This window comes from Rhineura floridana, chromosome 19 (genome assembly GCF_030035675.1).
Source record: "Rhineura floridana isolate rRhiFlo1 chromosome 19, rRhiFlo1.hap2, whole genome shotgun sequence".
Lineage (NCBI taxonomy): Eukaryota > Metazoa > Chordata > Lepidosauria > Squamata > Rhineuridae > Rhineura > Rhineura floridana.
Window position 1 is genome coordinate 20,477,447 of NC_084498.1, and position 13,658 is coordinate 20,491,104.

The 13,658-nt window shown below is 39.1% G+C and overlaps 1 protein-coding gene across 2 annotated transcripts in view; it reads right to left on the reverse strand.

The window, feature by feature from the left end:
• PI4KA (phosphatidylinositol 4-kinase alpha) overlaps positions 1 to 13,658 on the reverse strand; it is a 105,446-nt gene that overhangs the window by 29,953 nt on the left and 61,835 nt on the right. For both annotated transcript variants that reach the window (XM_061602491.1, XM_061602490.1), the window contains exons 25-32: positions 12,861 to 12,985; positions 12,014 to 12,095; positions 10,552 to 10,635; positions 9,470 to 9,559; positions 7,553 to 7,672; positions 5,599 to 5,691; positions 4,684 to 4,840; positions 3,741 to 3,868 (exon numbers count right to left, since the gene is read on the reverse strand). In XM_061602491.1, the coding sequence (XP_061458475.1) occupies positions 3,741 to 3,868; positions 4,684 to 4,840; positions 5,599 to 5,691; positions 7,553 to 7,672; positions 9,470 to 9,559; positions 10,552 to 10,635; positions 12,014 to 12,095; positions 12,861 to 12,985 (879 nt within the window). The remainder of the gene's footprint in view (positions 1 to 3,740; positions 3,869 to 4,683; positions 4,841 to 5,598; positions 5,692 to 7,552; positions 7,673 to 9,469; positions 9,560 to 10,551; positions 10,636 to 12,013; positions 12,096 to 12,860; positions 12,986 to 13,658) is intronic.

The window sequence follows — 13,658 nt, forward strand, 5'->3', positions numbered from 1 at the left end:
ATATTCCAACACATTCAAGACATTCCTGACGTTATCACGTAATTGTCTTTTAGGTAAAAACCCCGCTTGATGTTCCTGAGTAAATTGTTGCAATATTATTTTCATTCTTTCAGCCAAAATCATTGTAAAAATTTTATAGTCATTATTCAGTAAAGATATTGGCCGACAATTTTTTGTTTTAGTTAAATCCTGCTCCTCTTTAGGTATTAATGTTATATTGGCATTTTTCCAACTATCTGGTATCTTCCCCTCTTGTAAAATAGAATTCATTGTATACTGTAAAGGTGGTAAAAGTTCCTCCTCCAAGCATTTGTAATACATTGCTGATAGTCCATCCGGTCCTGGCGCCTTTCCTAATTTAATTTTACTTATAGCCTCAGATATTTCTCTTGATGTAATAGGACCATTAATAGCTTGTCTCTGAAGATCTGTAATTTTAGGCAAATTCTGTTTGGATATATACTCTTCTATTTTTTCTGAGGGAATTTCCTGACACTTGTACAAAGTTGAATAATATTGATGGAAAACCCTTTGGATTTTTAAATTGTCTGTCAACATCTCATCTCCTTCTTGTATCTTTAAAATAAGATTTTTTTGTCGTTCTTTTCTTAATTTATATGCTAGCAATTTCCCCGGTTTATTTGCAAATTCAAAAGTCCTTTGTTTAGCAAAATTTAATTTCCTTTCAATTTCTCTAACTGTCAACATTGACACTTGTTTCTGTAACATTTTAATTTGATTTACAGTAGAAGCTTTAGTTGGATTCTTTTTCAATTCTTCCTCTTTTTGTTTTATTTCTTCAAAGATGAATTGCATTTTCTGTTTCTTCTTTTTTAATTCAGAATTACATTTAATAAAATATCCCCTCATAAATGCTTTACTTGTATCCCAAACAATATTTTCATCTGCTCCTTTATGTAAATTGTGTTCAAAAAACTCTTTTAATTTCTTCTTACATTCCTGCACTATTTTATCATTCTGTAATAAAGATTCATTTAGTCTCCATCTAAATCCAAGATTTTTTTTTAAAGTCAATATCACTGGATTATGATCCGAAAAGGTTTTTGGTAACACATCCATCTTGGAAATATCTTTCACTAAATTTTTAGACATCCAAATCATATCAATCCTCGAAAATGTTTTATGTCTTTCTGAAAAGTAAGTAAATTCCTTTGCATTGTCATTTATATATCTCCAAGCATCCACCAATTCTAAATTTTCCATCAATTCGAAACAGATCTTCGGCAGTTTGCCCTGTGTCTCTTTAATATTTTTCTCAGAAAGTCTATCCATTTTTGGTGAAATTACCCCATTCCAATCACCCATGACACACCAATGATCATATGCAAACTCTGATAATTTTTCCATAAGTCCAGTATAAAACCTTGTTTTATCTTCATTAGGAGTATAAATGCCCACTATCAAAATTTTTGTACCCTGAATGGTGATTTCAACTCCCACAAATCTGCCACTATCATCCAATAATATCAATTTAGGAGACAATTGTGAATTAATATAAAGAGCCACACCATTTTTTTTTGAATCCTGCCGAAATAAATTCTTCACCCAAATTTTTACAAATTAAATATTTAGAATCTTTCTTCTTAATATGAGTTTCTTGTAAACAAATTATATCCAATTTTAATTTTTTCAAATAATGAAATACTTTCTTTCTCTTCTGCGATGAATTAGCTCCATTTATATTCCAAGCTAGATATTTGTAATCCATTTTTAAGCATGTATTTTAGAAAAGTCTGTGCCTGTTGCTCCCTTTGATCCATCATCATCCTTTTCTTCCTCTACCTGTTTCTGTTGACTTTGTTTCCCAGGAATTATATCCATATCTTTGAGTTTATCTTCTTCCATGTCTTTTGAAGCTTTTCTCAAGAAATCTCTTGCTTTTTGAACAGTATTTAATCGATACTTCTGTTGTCTAAATGTAAAAATCACTCCCTCTGGAACATCCCATCTAAATTGAATTTTACATTGTTTAAGTTTTTCTGTGAAGAAAGCGTAATCTTTTCTCTTACGTAGAAGCCTAACAGGAATTTCCTTCATCACCTGTATTTCTTTACCGTCAATTTTGAAGACATTGTTAAAATGATGTTGCAAAACCATATATCTGGTCCTCTTTTTAAAAAAATAAACAAGCACATCTCTTGGGATTTTTTTTATTGTTGCATATCTGGAATTAATTTTATAAACTTTGTCTATTTCAAATTCAATCCGATCTTCTTTCATGTCGAAGGATTTTGCCAAAACATTAACAATTTTCTCTCTGATATCTTCACCTGTTTCCTCAGGAATTGCACAGAATCTCAAGCAATGTTCTTTATCTCTAAGTTCGATAACAGCAATACAGTCCAATTTTTTTTCCAATTCCATATTTGTAATATCTATTCTATTCTCTAAGGTTTGCACCTTATCTTTAACATTTTTTACATCCTGTGTTAATTGCCCAATGTTATTTTTAATCTCACCCACTTCTGTTTTAATATGATCTTCTAAATCTTTAAAATCCTTTTTCATATTGCAAAATTCATCTTTAAGTTGTTGTCTGTCCTGTTTCATCTCTTGTTTCAACTCTTGTTTAAAATCACTAAATCCCTCCATAATTTTCTGGAACATGTCCATCCCTTCCTGTGTATCAATTGAAACTCTTCGCTCCAAAACTTTGGCTGCTTTCTTAGTTGTCATTCTTGAAAAAAAAAACCTTTTCTATTATTAGCCAATGTAGAGGCAAACAGTTTCTTTTCTCCCAGCAACAAAAAAGTTAATATTCCAGGCCTGTTTAACCAACACAGTTCTTATCTCCAGCACATTCAGGAATGTAAAACAAATCCAGTTCTCAGCATCCAGCAGTTAGTAAGATACACGAACAGCAGATTCGTTAAAAAATAAAAAAATCCAAAATAAAAAAAAATAAAAAAAATATTTTCAGATATATTTCCTTCAAATAATCAAATCATCTTATCTAATAAGTTACCTCTTATCCGTTTAATCTTTGTAATTCCAGCTTTAAGCCAGCTTTTTGTCATAAAAAATAAAGCAGGTTCTTTGAATTGCTCCCTTCTTCCTTAGCTTTGTATAATACAAAAAAGGTGTGACTCACCCAAGTTTCTGAGTTGCCGATTCGTAAACAAGTCTCTTTTACGATAGTAATTTAAGTTAGTTGATAAGATTTGGACAGAAGGAGGCTAGCTCGTTAAAAACGTTTTTAAAAGAGAAGGAAAAAAACATCTCGCTTACTTTCAGCACAGCCTGTTGGAAATCCAGGCTCTGTCTTCCGCTGCTAGAAATGCCTTCTTATCTCAGGGGGATTCCTGATCAAATCTAGCAATCTACAGCTCGACGGAGTTCCGTGGATAATCTCTTCGGTTCCCCTTTTATCTTGGAGAACATTTACGCCAGTCAAAAATTCCTCTTGACTGGCTTTTAACTGAAATAAGCTTCCTCTGAGATAGAGCTCACTCAGAGACAATCACCAGCCAGCACTCCTTCCGGGAAGTCTGGGGAAAGCCATGACTCTTATGGTGGTATAACAGTGCTTTAAATGTATGGCATGGAGGTGACCTTATTTTAGTTTCAGATTGTATTTCAGATTTCTCCCAGAGCACAAATCTAGGGCTGCAACCCTAGAGAGAGTTACTAGGGAGAGTAAGGGTCACTGAACACACTGGGACTTAATTTCTGAGTAAATGGGTCTTAGATTGTGCTGTATGTAATTTTGTTTTCCTTACCGGCACTTCTATTCCATTCTTAGCAGCAAGCAGCCATTCCCAACAAGCGATGGCTGTTTCTATGCCGTGTTCGCTAAACATTCGCAGAGGGCCCCAACACAGGTGATGCAAGAGCTGAGGGTCGGTGTCTGAAATGGAAAGGTTTGGGACTGTCTTACTTGTTTTTTAATTGTAAGTGATTTATCTGTTTTTATAATTGTATATTCTGTTCAAAAAGCCCTAAAACAATTTGGGCCCAAAGTACCTTAAGGACCACCTGATCCCTAATGTTTCACCTCAATCACTGAGATCCTCTGATGGGGCACTTCTGAGACACAGAGAGACTTTTCTAGGGATTGAGCCTGTGGAACTCCCTGCCAGTAGAGGCTTGGCAGGATTCATCCCTGCTCATCTTTAGACATCTGTTGAAAACTGTCATTCAGATAGGTCTTTGAAACATGCATTTCCTTACCCCTGCCACCAGCTTTTATTGATGTTTTCATTGACGTTACTGTAATTTTCTATGTTGTATACCTCCTTGTTGTATTTTATTAATGAAAAGTGTGGTCTATAAATATTTAGACACATAAATAATTGTAACCTGCCCAGGGATCTTATGGCATATAAATACAATGACTAATAGTCATCCTTGCAGTAGTATGAAGCTGAATAATTATTTCCCAATCAACTAAAGCAACCTTTCCCAACCTTTGGGTCCCCCAATGTTGCTGGACTACAATTCCCATCATTCCTGACCATTGGCCATGTTGGCAGGGCTGATGGGAGTTGTAGTTCACAAAATCTGGGGACCCAAAGGTAGGGAAAGACTGAACTAATGGATACAATTATCTCTTAGACTGATTTATAAGTAAAAGCATCAAATGAAAATGTTTCTTTAAGTACAATCTCTCTCTTACACACACACGAGCACACAGAGCAAGGCAGAGCACATTTTAATCCTTACCTCTGCTACTTATTAGCATGGCTGTCATCTTAAACATGGCTTGAGTGTAGTGTTCTGGCTGGCCTGGTTCTAGGGCATCGTTGAGCTGCTTGATCATTAGTTTATTGAGATCCGAAGTGCGGCCTGTGGTGTTACAGTACTGAATCATCCCAGCCACCTGTTCAGAGGCGGGAGAGAGACTTTTCAACTGTGGCTCCCAGACTTTGGAATTCCCTGCCCCAAGAAGCCCGCTTTGCTCCCTCCCTCATGGTCTTCCGGAAACTTGTAAAAACTATTTTGTTCCAGAGAGCCTTTGGTTGGGACTGACGGGTCAGCCTGACACTGTTTTAAGTTTGTTTTCTCTTTTATTTTTCTCTTTTAAGTTCTTTTATTCTCACCTTCTTATATGTGTATGCACATAAATACATGTTCTATGTTTGTATGTGTATGCATAATGCATTTTATGTATTTTAATAGTATTTTATACATTTTAATTTACTGTAATTTACAATGTTTTATTGTGTATTTTATTGTATACGTGTGCGATTTTATTGTAGCCGCCCTGAGTGCCCTGTTGTAGGGTAGAAGGGCGGGACATAAATATTTTAAACACATAAATAAATAAGAGAATTTCCCCTCAGCTAACATGATGCAGAAAAGCCTTTAAAACTCAGGTGCTTATCTTAGCCGCCAAATGATTGTTTGTAAATTATTCAGTGGCTAAGGAGAGATTTTCAGCTCAGTTGAACCACAGAAAAGCTAAAAGGTATAGAATTCAAAAATGTGTTTCAGACTTTGACCCAGCCCGCATGTCTCAGTAAATGGTTTACAATAAATGCATCTATCTTGCCCGCTTTGCACCTCGCCACCAGTGCATGGCAGAAACAAACCATAAGCCCTGGCTTTATGTTCTAGAGCTGGAACTGCGGCACTTACTTCTCCAGCGTAACGATTGCGCAAGTTGAGTGAAGCCATGAAGTTGGAGTAGTCCTTCTTCACACAGGCGGGCCTTTCAGTTAACTGGGTTGCCTACAAAATATATATATGTTATTTATTTATTAAATTTATATCCTACCCTTCTTCCCAGAAGGAGCCCAGGGCAGCAAACAAGGAACAAAACACTAAAAGCACTTTAAAACATCTTAAAAACACAAAACATATTTAAAATGCCTCTCTCGCTATGAACCTACCCGTTCACTTCGTTCAGAATCTAAGGCCCTCCTCCGGGTACCAGCTCATCGGGAAGCCCGGAGGGTGGTTACTAGATCTAGGGCCTTTTCTGTGGTGGCCCCTGAGTTGTGGAACAGCCTCCCCGAAGAGGTACGCCTAGCGCTTACACTTCTATCTTTCCGGCGCCAGGTAAAGACCTTTTTATGCTCCCAGGCATTTTAATCTTTTAATTTTCTTAATCTTTCTACTTTTAATATGTATCCTTAATTTGTGTTGTATTTCGTTTTTGTTGTGCTTTCTGTTGTTTGTTTGTACATGTTTTTGTGATTTTTTACTATGATATATTGTATTTTATCTTGTTTGTTCACCGCCCTGAGAGCTATTCTGCTAAGGGCGGTATATAATTTAAAATAATCAATAATCAATAATAATAATAAAAACCATTTTAAAAAAATCCAGCACAGACGCAGACTGGGAGAAGGTCTCTACTTAAAAGGCATGTTGTAAGAGGAAGGATTTCGGTAGGCACAGAAAAGGTTAACAGAGATGGCGCCTGACTAATTTTTCAGGGGAGCGAATTTCAAAGGGTAGGTGCCAAAACACTATTTTATATAATACAGGAACTTCTTAAATGCCTAGTCAAACCCGTAAGCATTGGGAGCATACAACGACACAACAGGCGCATACTCCCATTGTTGTTCTTCCTACTGGCGACCCCTTCTTCAACAGGAATTGGAGAGCTGGTTTGTGAAGGGTGCTGAGCATTGTGAGGAGACACCCTATTCCCCTCACAGAACTAGAATTCCCAGAGATCCCTTGGAAGAGGGACTGAACGTGAAACCACTGTGGGAACTGCAACTTTGTGAGGGGAATGGCGGTCTCCTAAGAATTCTCAGCACCCTTCACAAATTACAGCTCCCCCCCCCCAGGATTCTTTGGGGGATGCCATGGCTGTTAAAAAAGGTATCCTAGTGCTTTAAACGGAGAGCCAGTGTGGTGTAGCGGTTAAGGTGTTGGACTATGACCTGGGAGACCAGGGTTTGAATCCCCACATAGCCATGAAGCTCACTGGGTGACCTTGGGCCAGTCACTGCCTCTCAGCCTCATGAAAACCCTATTCAGAGGGTCGCCATAAGTCGGAATTGACTTGAAGGCAGTACATTTACTTTTTAAATGTATAATGTAGATATGGCCCATGAATCCATCCAATCCCCCTTTAAAGTAATCTAAGCCAGCGCACAGCGCGACATCTTGTGACAGTGAATTCCCTGACTCCCATCAGCCCCAGCCAGCATGGCCAATGGTCAGGAACGATGGGAATTGTAGTCCAGCAACATCTGGGGACCCAAAGGTTGGGAAACTGTTGTTGGTACTGTCATTTTTATCTTGCTCATCAGCTCCCCAAAAAGAGCGGCTTACAAATATCACTTCTAAGACATTCCCTGTCCTCAGGCTCATGATCTAAGAAATGTGACACAGAAGGAACAGGGAGGGAGTAGAAAAGGAGCAAGCTCAGGCTCTTTGTTACAAGATTAACCTGTTACTGTGCTACAGGACTCTGAAGATAGAAAACTGTATGAATTCATAGCACACTGCTCTTTAATGAAAGCCTTGTCCACAGAAAGCACTATGTTTTGCTTATATAAAATAAGTCCCAAAATCAACAAAGCACACAACAAGCTCTGGTCATATAACCACAGAGGGGATCGTCCTCACTCACCCCCAGCGTAGTGTTCTGCTTGTTGTAGCCTGCGAAGTGGAGGATGCTCTCCGTGGCCATCGCCAGACCCGTGTGCTGCGATAAGCCCGATACCCAGTTCTGATGCTTGTTTAAATATTCCTGAAAGAGGCAGGGAGGGACTTGTTTCAGTGGAAGCGGATTTCAAGTGCTGCCCTTTGCCACCGCTCTGCAGATTAAGCACTGTTATGCGCGGCCCATTTCCCCACCCCACCCCGAGCAGTGATATGCTCCAGGGCTGAGCTGCCACATTCTATGGGTGAAAGAGCGAATGTACTGGAGAGTTCTGCTATATTTGCAATATTTGCTTTAATTCACAAATACGATAGGAAAAGCATCGTGGCACCAGCACTCCTGCAGCAGACACTTCAAGGGCAACATGGCAGTACCCCAGCTGGAAAATCACAGCACTCTATCTTCTCTCTCTACACATTCCAGCTGCAAACTCTTCTATCTCACACATTTGTGAACTGCCTGTATAGGAAACACCCACAAGCACGATGAAGAAACATTAATGTGATTTTGTCGAGCCCTTGACGGCTCAAGGCCAAACTACATGTGCTGTTGTTAGTTTTTCTTTTTAAAAGCTTGCTTAAAGCTGGACAGTTGTATTTTGATGAGCATGCGGGACGGGGCCTGAACTGGAGCACACTCCCAATCTGCATCAGGGCTCAGAGCCAGTTCCCTCCCATAAGTTGCTCGCCAGCCCTCTTTGCTGTATGTCCTGCAGGTGGTGTTCATGACGAGCGACTCTGTTGGAAGCAAACAGCAGCTGGGTGGTGGTGGAGGGGTGTGGTTTATAGAAATAAACTGGCACACTTTCTAGATCAGGCCCTCACAGCTGCTCATTCTTAAAAACAATCTAGTGGTTACTAGATCTAGGGCCTTTTCTGTGGTGGCCCGAGTTGTGGAACAGCCTCCCCGAAGAGGTACGCCTGGCGCCTACACTTCTATCTTTCCGGCGCCAGGTAAAGACCTTTTTATGCTCCCAGGCATTTTAATCTTTTAATTTTCTTAATCTTTCTACTTTTAACATGTATCCTTCTTCATTTGTGTTCTATTTCGTTTTTGTTGTGCTTTCTGTTGTTTGTTTGTACATGTTTTTGTGATTTTTTACTATGATATATTGTATTTTATCTTGTTTGTTCACCGCCCTGAGAGCTATTCTGCTAAGGGCGGTATATAAATTGAAATAATAAATAAATAATAATAATAAAAACAGAAGTGGCTAGGTCAAGCATTCTTTCTCTAACAAGCGTGGACGTTATCATATGCAGTTTGGTCCCCTTTCACAGCAATCAAGCCAGTCGCCTCACAAAAAACCCAGTGCATCTTCATTTCCAGCCATTTAAGTGTACTTTTCACTTCCATGTTAAAACTTGTGCCCTTGGAAGAGGAAAAACTGGCTTCTTGCTTGTTAAGAAGACACACCCACACAGAGATAATAAGCAGAGCTGATTCAAGAATTGCTATTTAATCTTATGAGTTTCAGTCAGTTCACCTATTGATTAAATTTGCATAAAGGCAAAAACAGTATTTCCAAAGCAAGAAATAGACAATATTTCTTGTTTTTAGATGATCTACACATGCGTCATAGGAGGCACCATATGAGAAGATACGACATCATCGTCATCATCACCACCTACTACATTTGTTAGTTGCTTTTTACAAAAAAAATCTCAAAGCAACTTAACAATATATAATAATATTTAATTGGATAAAACCCAATTAAAACTAGAAAACTGAAAACAACGTATAATACAAAATACTTAAAATTGGCATTCCTTCCCTTGGGAAGCCTCATTTAAGATGCGATACCTCCACATTTTCTATTCAAAATCAAACTTCAGCCACACCTGAAGCCGTAATGCATTCACAACATCATAACGCAGAAGTTACCTGCAAGTGAGATTTGGTGACGGAGGGAGCCCATTTCATGGCTTCTTGGAGAATCATTCCACAGCGTGCAGCAAAATCCTTTACAATGCTCTGAAAAGAGGCACAAAACAGTCAGCTAGTAAAATTAATTCTTGTGCTGAATAATAAGAGTAAAATAAAGCAAACATTGGGCTAGATCAGGCAAACATGTAAAATATCTAACACGTATAGTTCCAAGCTGTGCAGATGATTCTTGGATTTTATCTGGGATATTGATCACGGAGTTCAAGCCCACACATATTATTATTATTAGTATAGTAATAATAATAGTAATAATATGTTATTATTTTGGGTTGTACCCAATGTTAATCCTAATCAGAGTAGACCCATTAAAATTAATAGACATGACTAACTTAGGTCCATTAATTTCAATACGCCTACTCTAAGTAGAACTTAGTTAGCTACAATTGTTTACTTATAATACTGAGCTAGATGGACCAAGGGTCTGACTCAGTAAGGAAGCTTCTTCTGTTCTTATGTGTTAAGAGAAGGGCCACAGCTCAGTGGTTTCAGCATCTGCCTTGCATGCAGAAGGTCCCATGCTCAATCCTCAGCATCTCCAGATAGGGCGGGGAAAAAGCCCCATCTGACATCCTGCAGAGCTGCTGCCAGTCAGTGCTGACTATACTGAGCTAGATGGTCTGACTTGGTATAAGGAAGCACCCTATGTTCCTATCCCTGCGTGTGGACATCTGGGACACAGGAGATGGGATGAGTGCATCAGGCAAGTGGAGAGAAGGGGCAAGCTCTTGCTCCCGTCCCTAATGGAACTGGGTAAGCACATCTATTCTAGCCCATAGACAGTGGACAAAATGCTGCTCTGCCTTTCAGAGAGAGGCCTTGGAAGCAAAAAGAAAATTAAAACAAATAAGCCTAATATTTCTGCAATGTGAGACTGCTGAAACTGTAAAACGTTCCAAATGAAAGAAAAACGTTATGAGCCAGGCCTTACTAAACAGGCACCCTCAAGCATTAACCATGTGCAGAAGAGAAGATACATATTCAGAAAAGATCACAATAAATTTGTTCATTTTTACGTTTACCTCTCTAGCCTCATATGTATCAGGAACAGTAATTCTATATGGGGCATCTGGAATGTCATAGTATGGTTGGTCCTTGTGAATGTCCTGAAAAAGAAAGCAACGTCTTTAGCAAGAATCAAACCCTATTTCTAATGTTCTTAGAAATAACGGCAGCTGAGTATTTCAATAACACACTCAATGTGGCTTTTATGAAGAATCAACCCCACCCCCATTAGAGGGGTTAGTTAACCCAGTTAGTTAACTCAGGTGATGAATGACAATAATATTAGAGCCAGAAGACAGCCACTGAGAAACCAGAGGGAGGGGTCAGCATGCTTGAAGGAACCCCACATTTTACAGAAATACAAAAAAATATCTCCAGGAAAAAAAACTCCTAAGAGGACAACCTCAACAACTCAATGAAGGCTGAGCATGCTCAGTGACCACACAAGGGTGAGCATCTGTTGGGGAGAGGAACGGAAAATCATGGGAGAGAAAAATGGAATGGAATATCCTGGAGGATGCCAGTCAGTTATATCAGGCATGGGGAGCCATTTTCAGCCCCAGGGACGCATTCGTTTCTGGGCAACCTTCTGGGGCCACATGCCAGAGGTGAGCAGGGCCAGAAGCATAAGTAAGCAGAGCAATGAATGTGAATTTTATCTTCGTACCGAAGGGCAGTTTCTACATATGCTCAACACCCCCCTCTCTTTTCTCTACACTGGCAAGCAAGAAGCATTACCAGGGCGCAAGGGCATATTCCAGCGAGGCCAAAACCCTCAAGTGTATGTGCATGCAAAGCAGGGACAGAGAGGGGTGTGGTCTGGAAAGAGTTCCAAGGGCCAAAGAAAGAGGCCTGGAGAGCCACAACTGGCCCCTGGGCCTGAGATTCGCCATCCCCAAGTTATAGGGTAGTATTAATGTGGTTTCTCCCATTGTGACTAAAATGGATTCTAGGTGGACGAGCCATTCCTGGTTCTCTGAAAAAACACTGTGTTGTACAATATTCCTAGGCTGCCGCTGGGAATGGTATCAACAGAGAAATGGTCAGTCATGCTCCTCTACTGGCACAACCAATATAAAGCTATCCCAATGGCCAAGTTGTGACGATGTATTTAGTGTGACCCATCCAAAACACTCACTCTTAGGTGGGGAGACTTGTAAGACTGAGTTGTTAACAGAAAAATAATCTCTGCGTAACACTGTGCTCTAGAGAGTGAACTAAATGGAACCTTTACGAAGGACAGAAATATAACTGAACAGCCCGACACAAGAAGACAATTAGGGGAAATTCTTAAACCGTGTAACTCAAAAGACCGTACTGGTGCCACACAGCTGAACCACACCATCGTTCTGCAAAGCGCATACGTCTTCTTAAAAGTAGGTCTTGCAAAATAGAAACCTATTCTGTTCCAGAGCAAGAACTCTGTAAGCAGACTTTGCAATCGTCTAGTAGCAAAAAGCTTAGTGTAAAAGTACTTACTGCACTCAGAGACAGAGAGAGGGTCTGGAGGATATCCAGCATGGTCTTCAGCACCCTTCCACTCCACAGTAAGTGAGGGAACCTTAAAACAAAACAAAATAAATACTGTGTCTGGAAAACAGCAGGTCTTACCATTTGGGGGCAGCTATCTTCCTCCCCTTCACCCCCGCCATATGATCTCCCTGAGAGAGACAGCAGGTCCAGTTGCTCTTATGGGAAATGCAACCCTGTTTTCCCTGAGTGGTTTATCAATCAATCCCTCTTCCCAGGGAACTCTGGGAATTAACTGTAGCTCTGGGAGGGGAAGAGTGGTCTCCTAACAACTCTTGGTACCCTTTTATTTATTTTATTATTTAATTTGTATCCCGCCCTTCCTCCCAGCTGGAGCCCAGGGAGGCAAACAAAGCGCTAAAGACACTTTAAAACATCATAAAAACAGATCTTAAAATACATTAAAACAAAACAGCGTTAAAAACATTTTAAAAAAAAACTTTAAAAAAGGGTTAAAAACATTATTAAAAAACATATTAAGCAATTCTAACACAGACGCAGACTGGGATAGGTCTCAAAAGGCTTGTTAAAAGAGGAAACTAACTATAGTGCCTAAGAATTCTTTGGGGGAAGCCACAGCCGGTTAAAGTGGTTGAATGGCGCTTTCAATGCATGGTATGGCTGTACCTAAATTGCACTCAGAGCTGACCCATTAAAATGAATGAACTGAAGTTAGGCATTTCAACAGGTCTACTCTGAATGGGGTTCATGTTGGATGCAACCCAATGAATGGAAACTGTCATTTTGCCGATGGGAAGAAGGCATCAAAATAAGGACAATATTAAAAAATACTCACTTGTCTACAAGGCCAGATAAGTATTTATCTGCAACCCGCCTGATCCTCTTATGAATATGGTTAAAATTCACCAGCAAGAACTGAGCATGTCTCTCCAGCTCCTCTTCGTTTTCTTTTGTTTTCGGCTAAACACATCAAAGAAAATAATTTATTTATTTATTTATTTATTAAATTTCTATACCGCCCCATAGCCGAAGCTCTCTGGGCGGTTCACAACAATAAATAATGAGACTTTCTGTTGGTTTTTAAGTCAATAAATCACTGTGTTAAGGTTGCAATCCAAATAAAAATGCCTAGGATTGTTCTAGGAAAGATGATTTATTTAGATGTGCACAATACGGTTCATGATTAGTTATGTAGCATCATGAATGAGTGTGGTACAGAGTATGAACAAGACAGCAGGTCCCTGTCCCAAGGACTGACAATATTTATTTTATTTATTTATTTATTAAATTTATATACCGCCCGACTAGCAATAGCTCTCTGGGCGGTGAACATAGAAATACAAAGCATAAAAAATACAATAAATAACACAATATGATACAAAATAACACAATCTAAATCAATGCAGTAACATTTTAAATTTAAATCAATTTAGATTAAAATGCTTCGGAGAATAAAAAGGTTTTAACAATGCAAAGTGTTTACACGGCATCAGTTTGTTCAATCCTACTTTTTGATCATTGCTCACTAAAACCATTCTTGTTCATTTGGGGGGGGCAATGCTACAGTATTTGCAGCTGCATTGTGATATAACTAGAATGACCCCTGATCATCAAAAGTTTATTTTAAAGATTT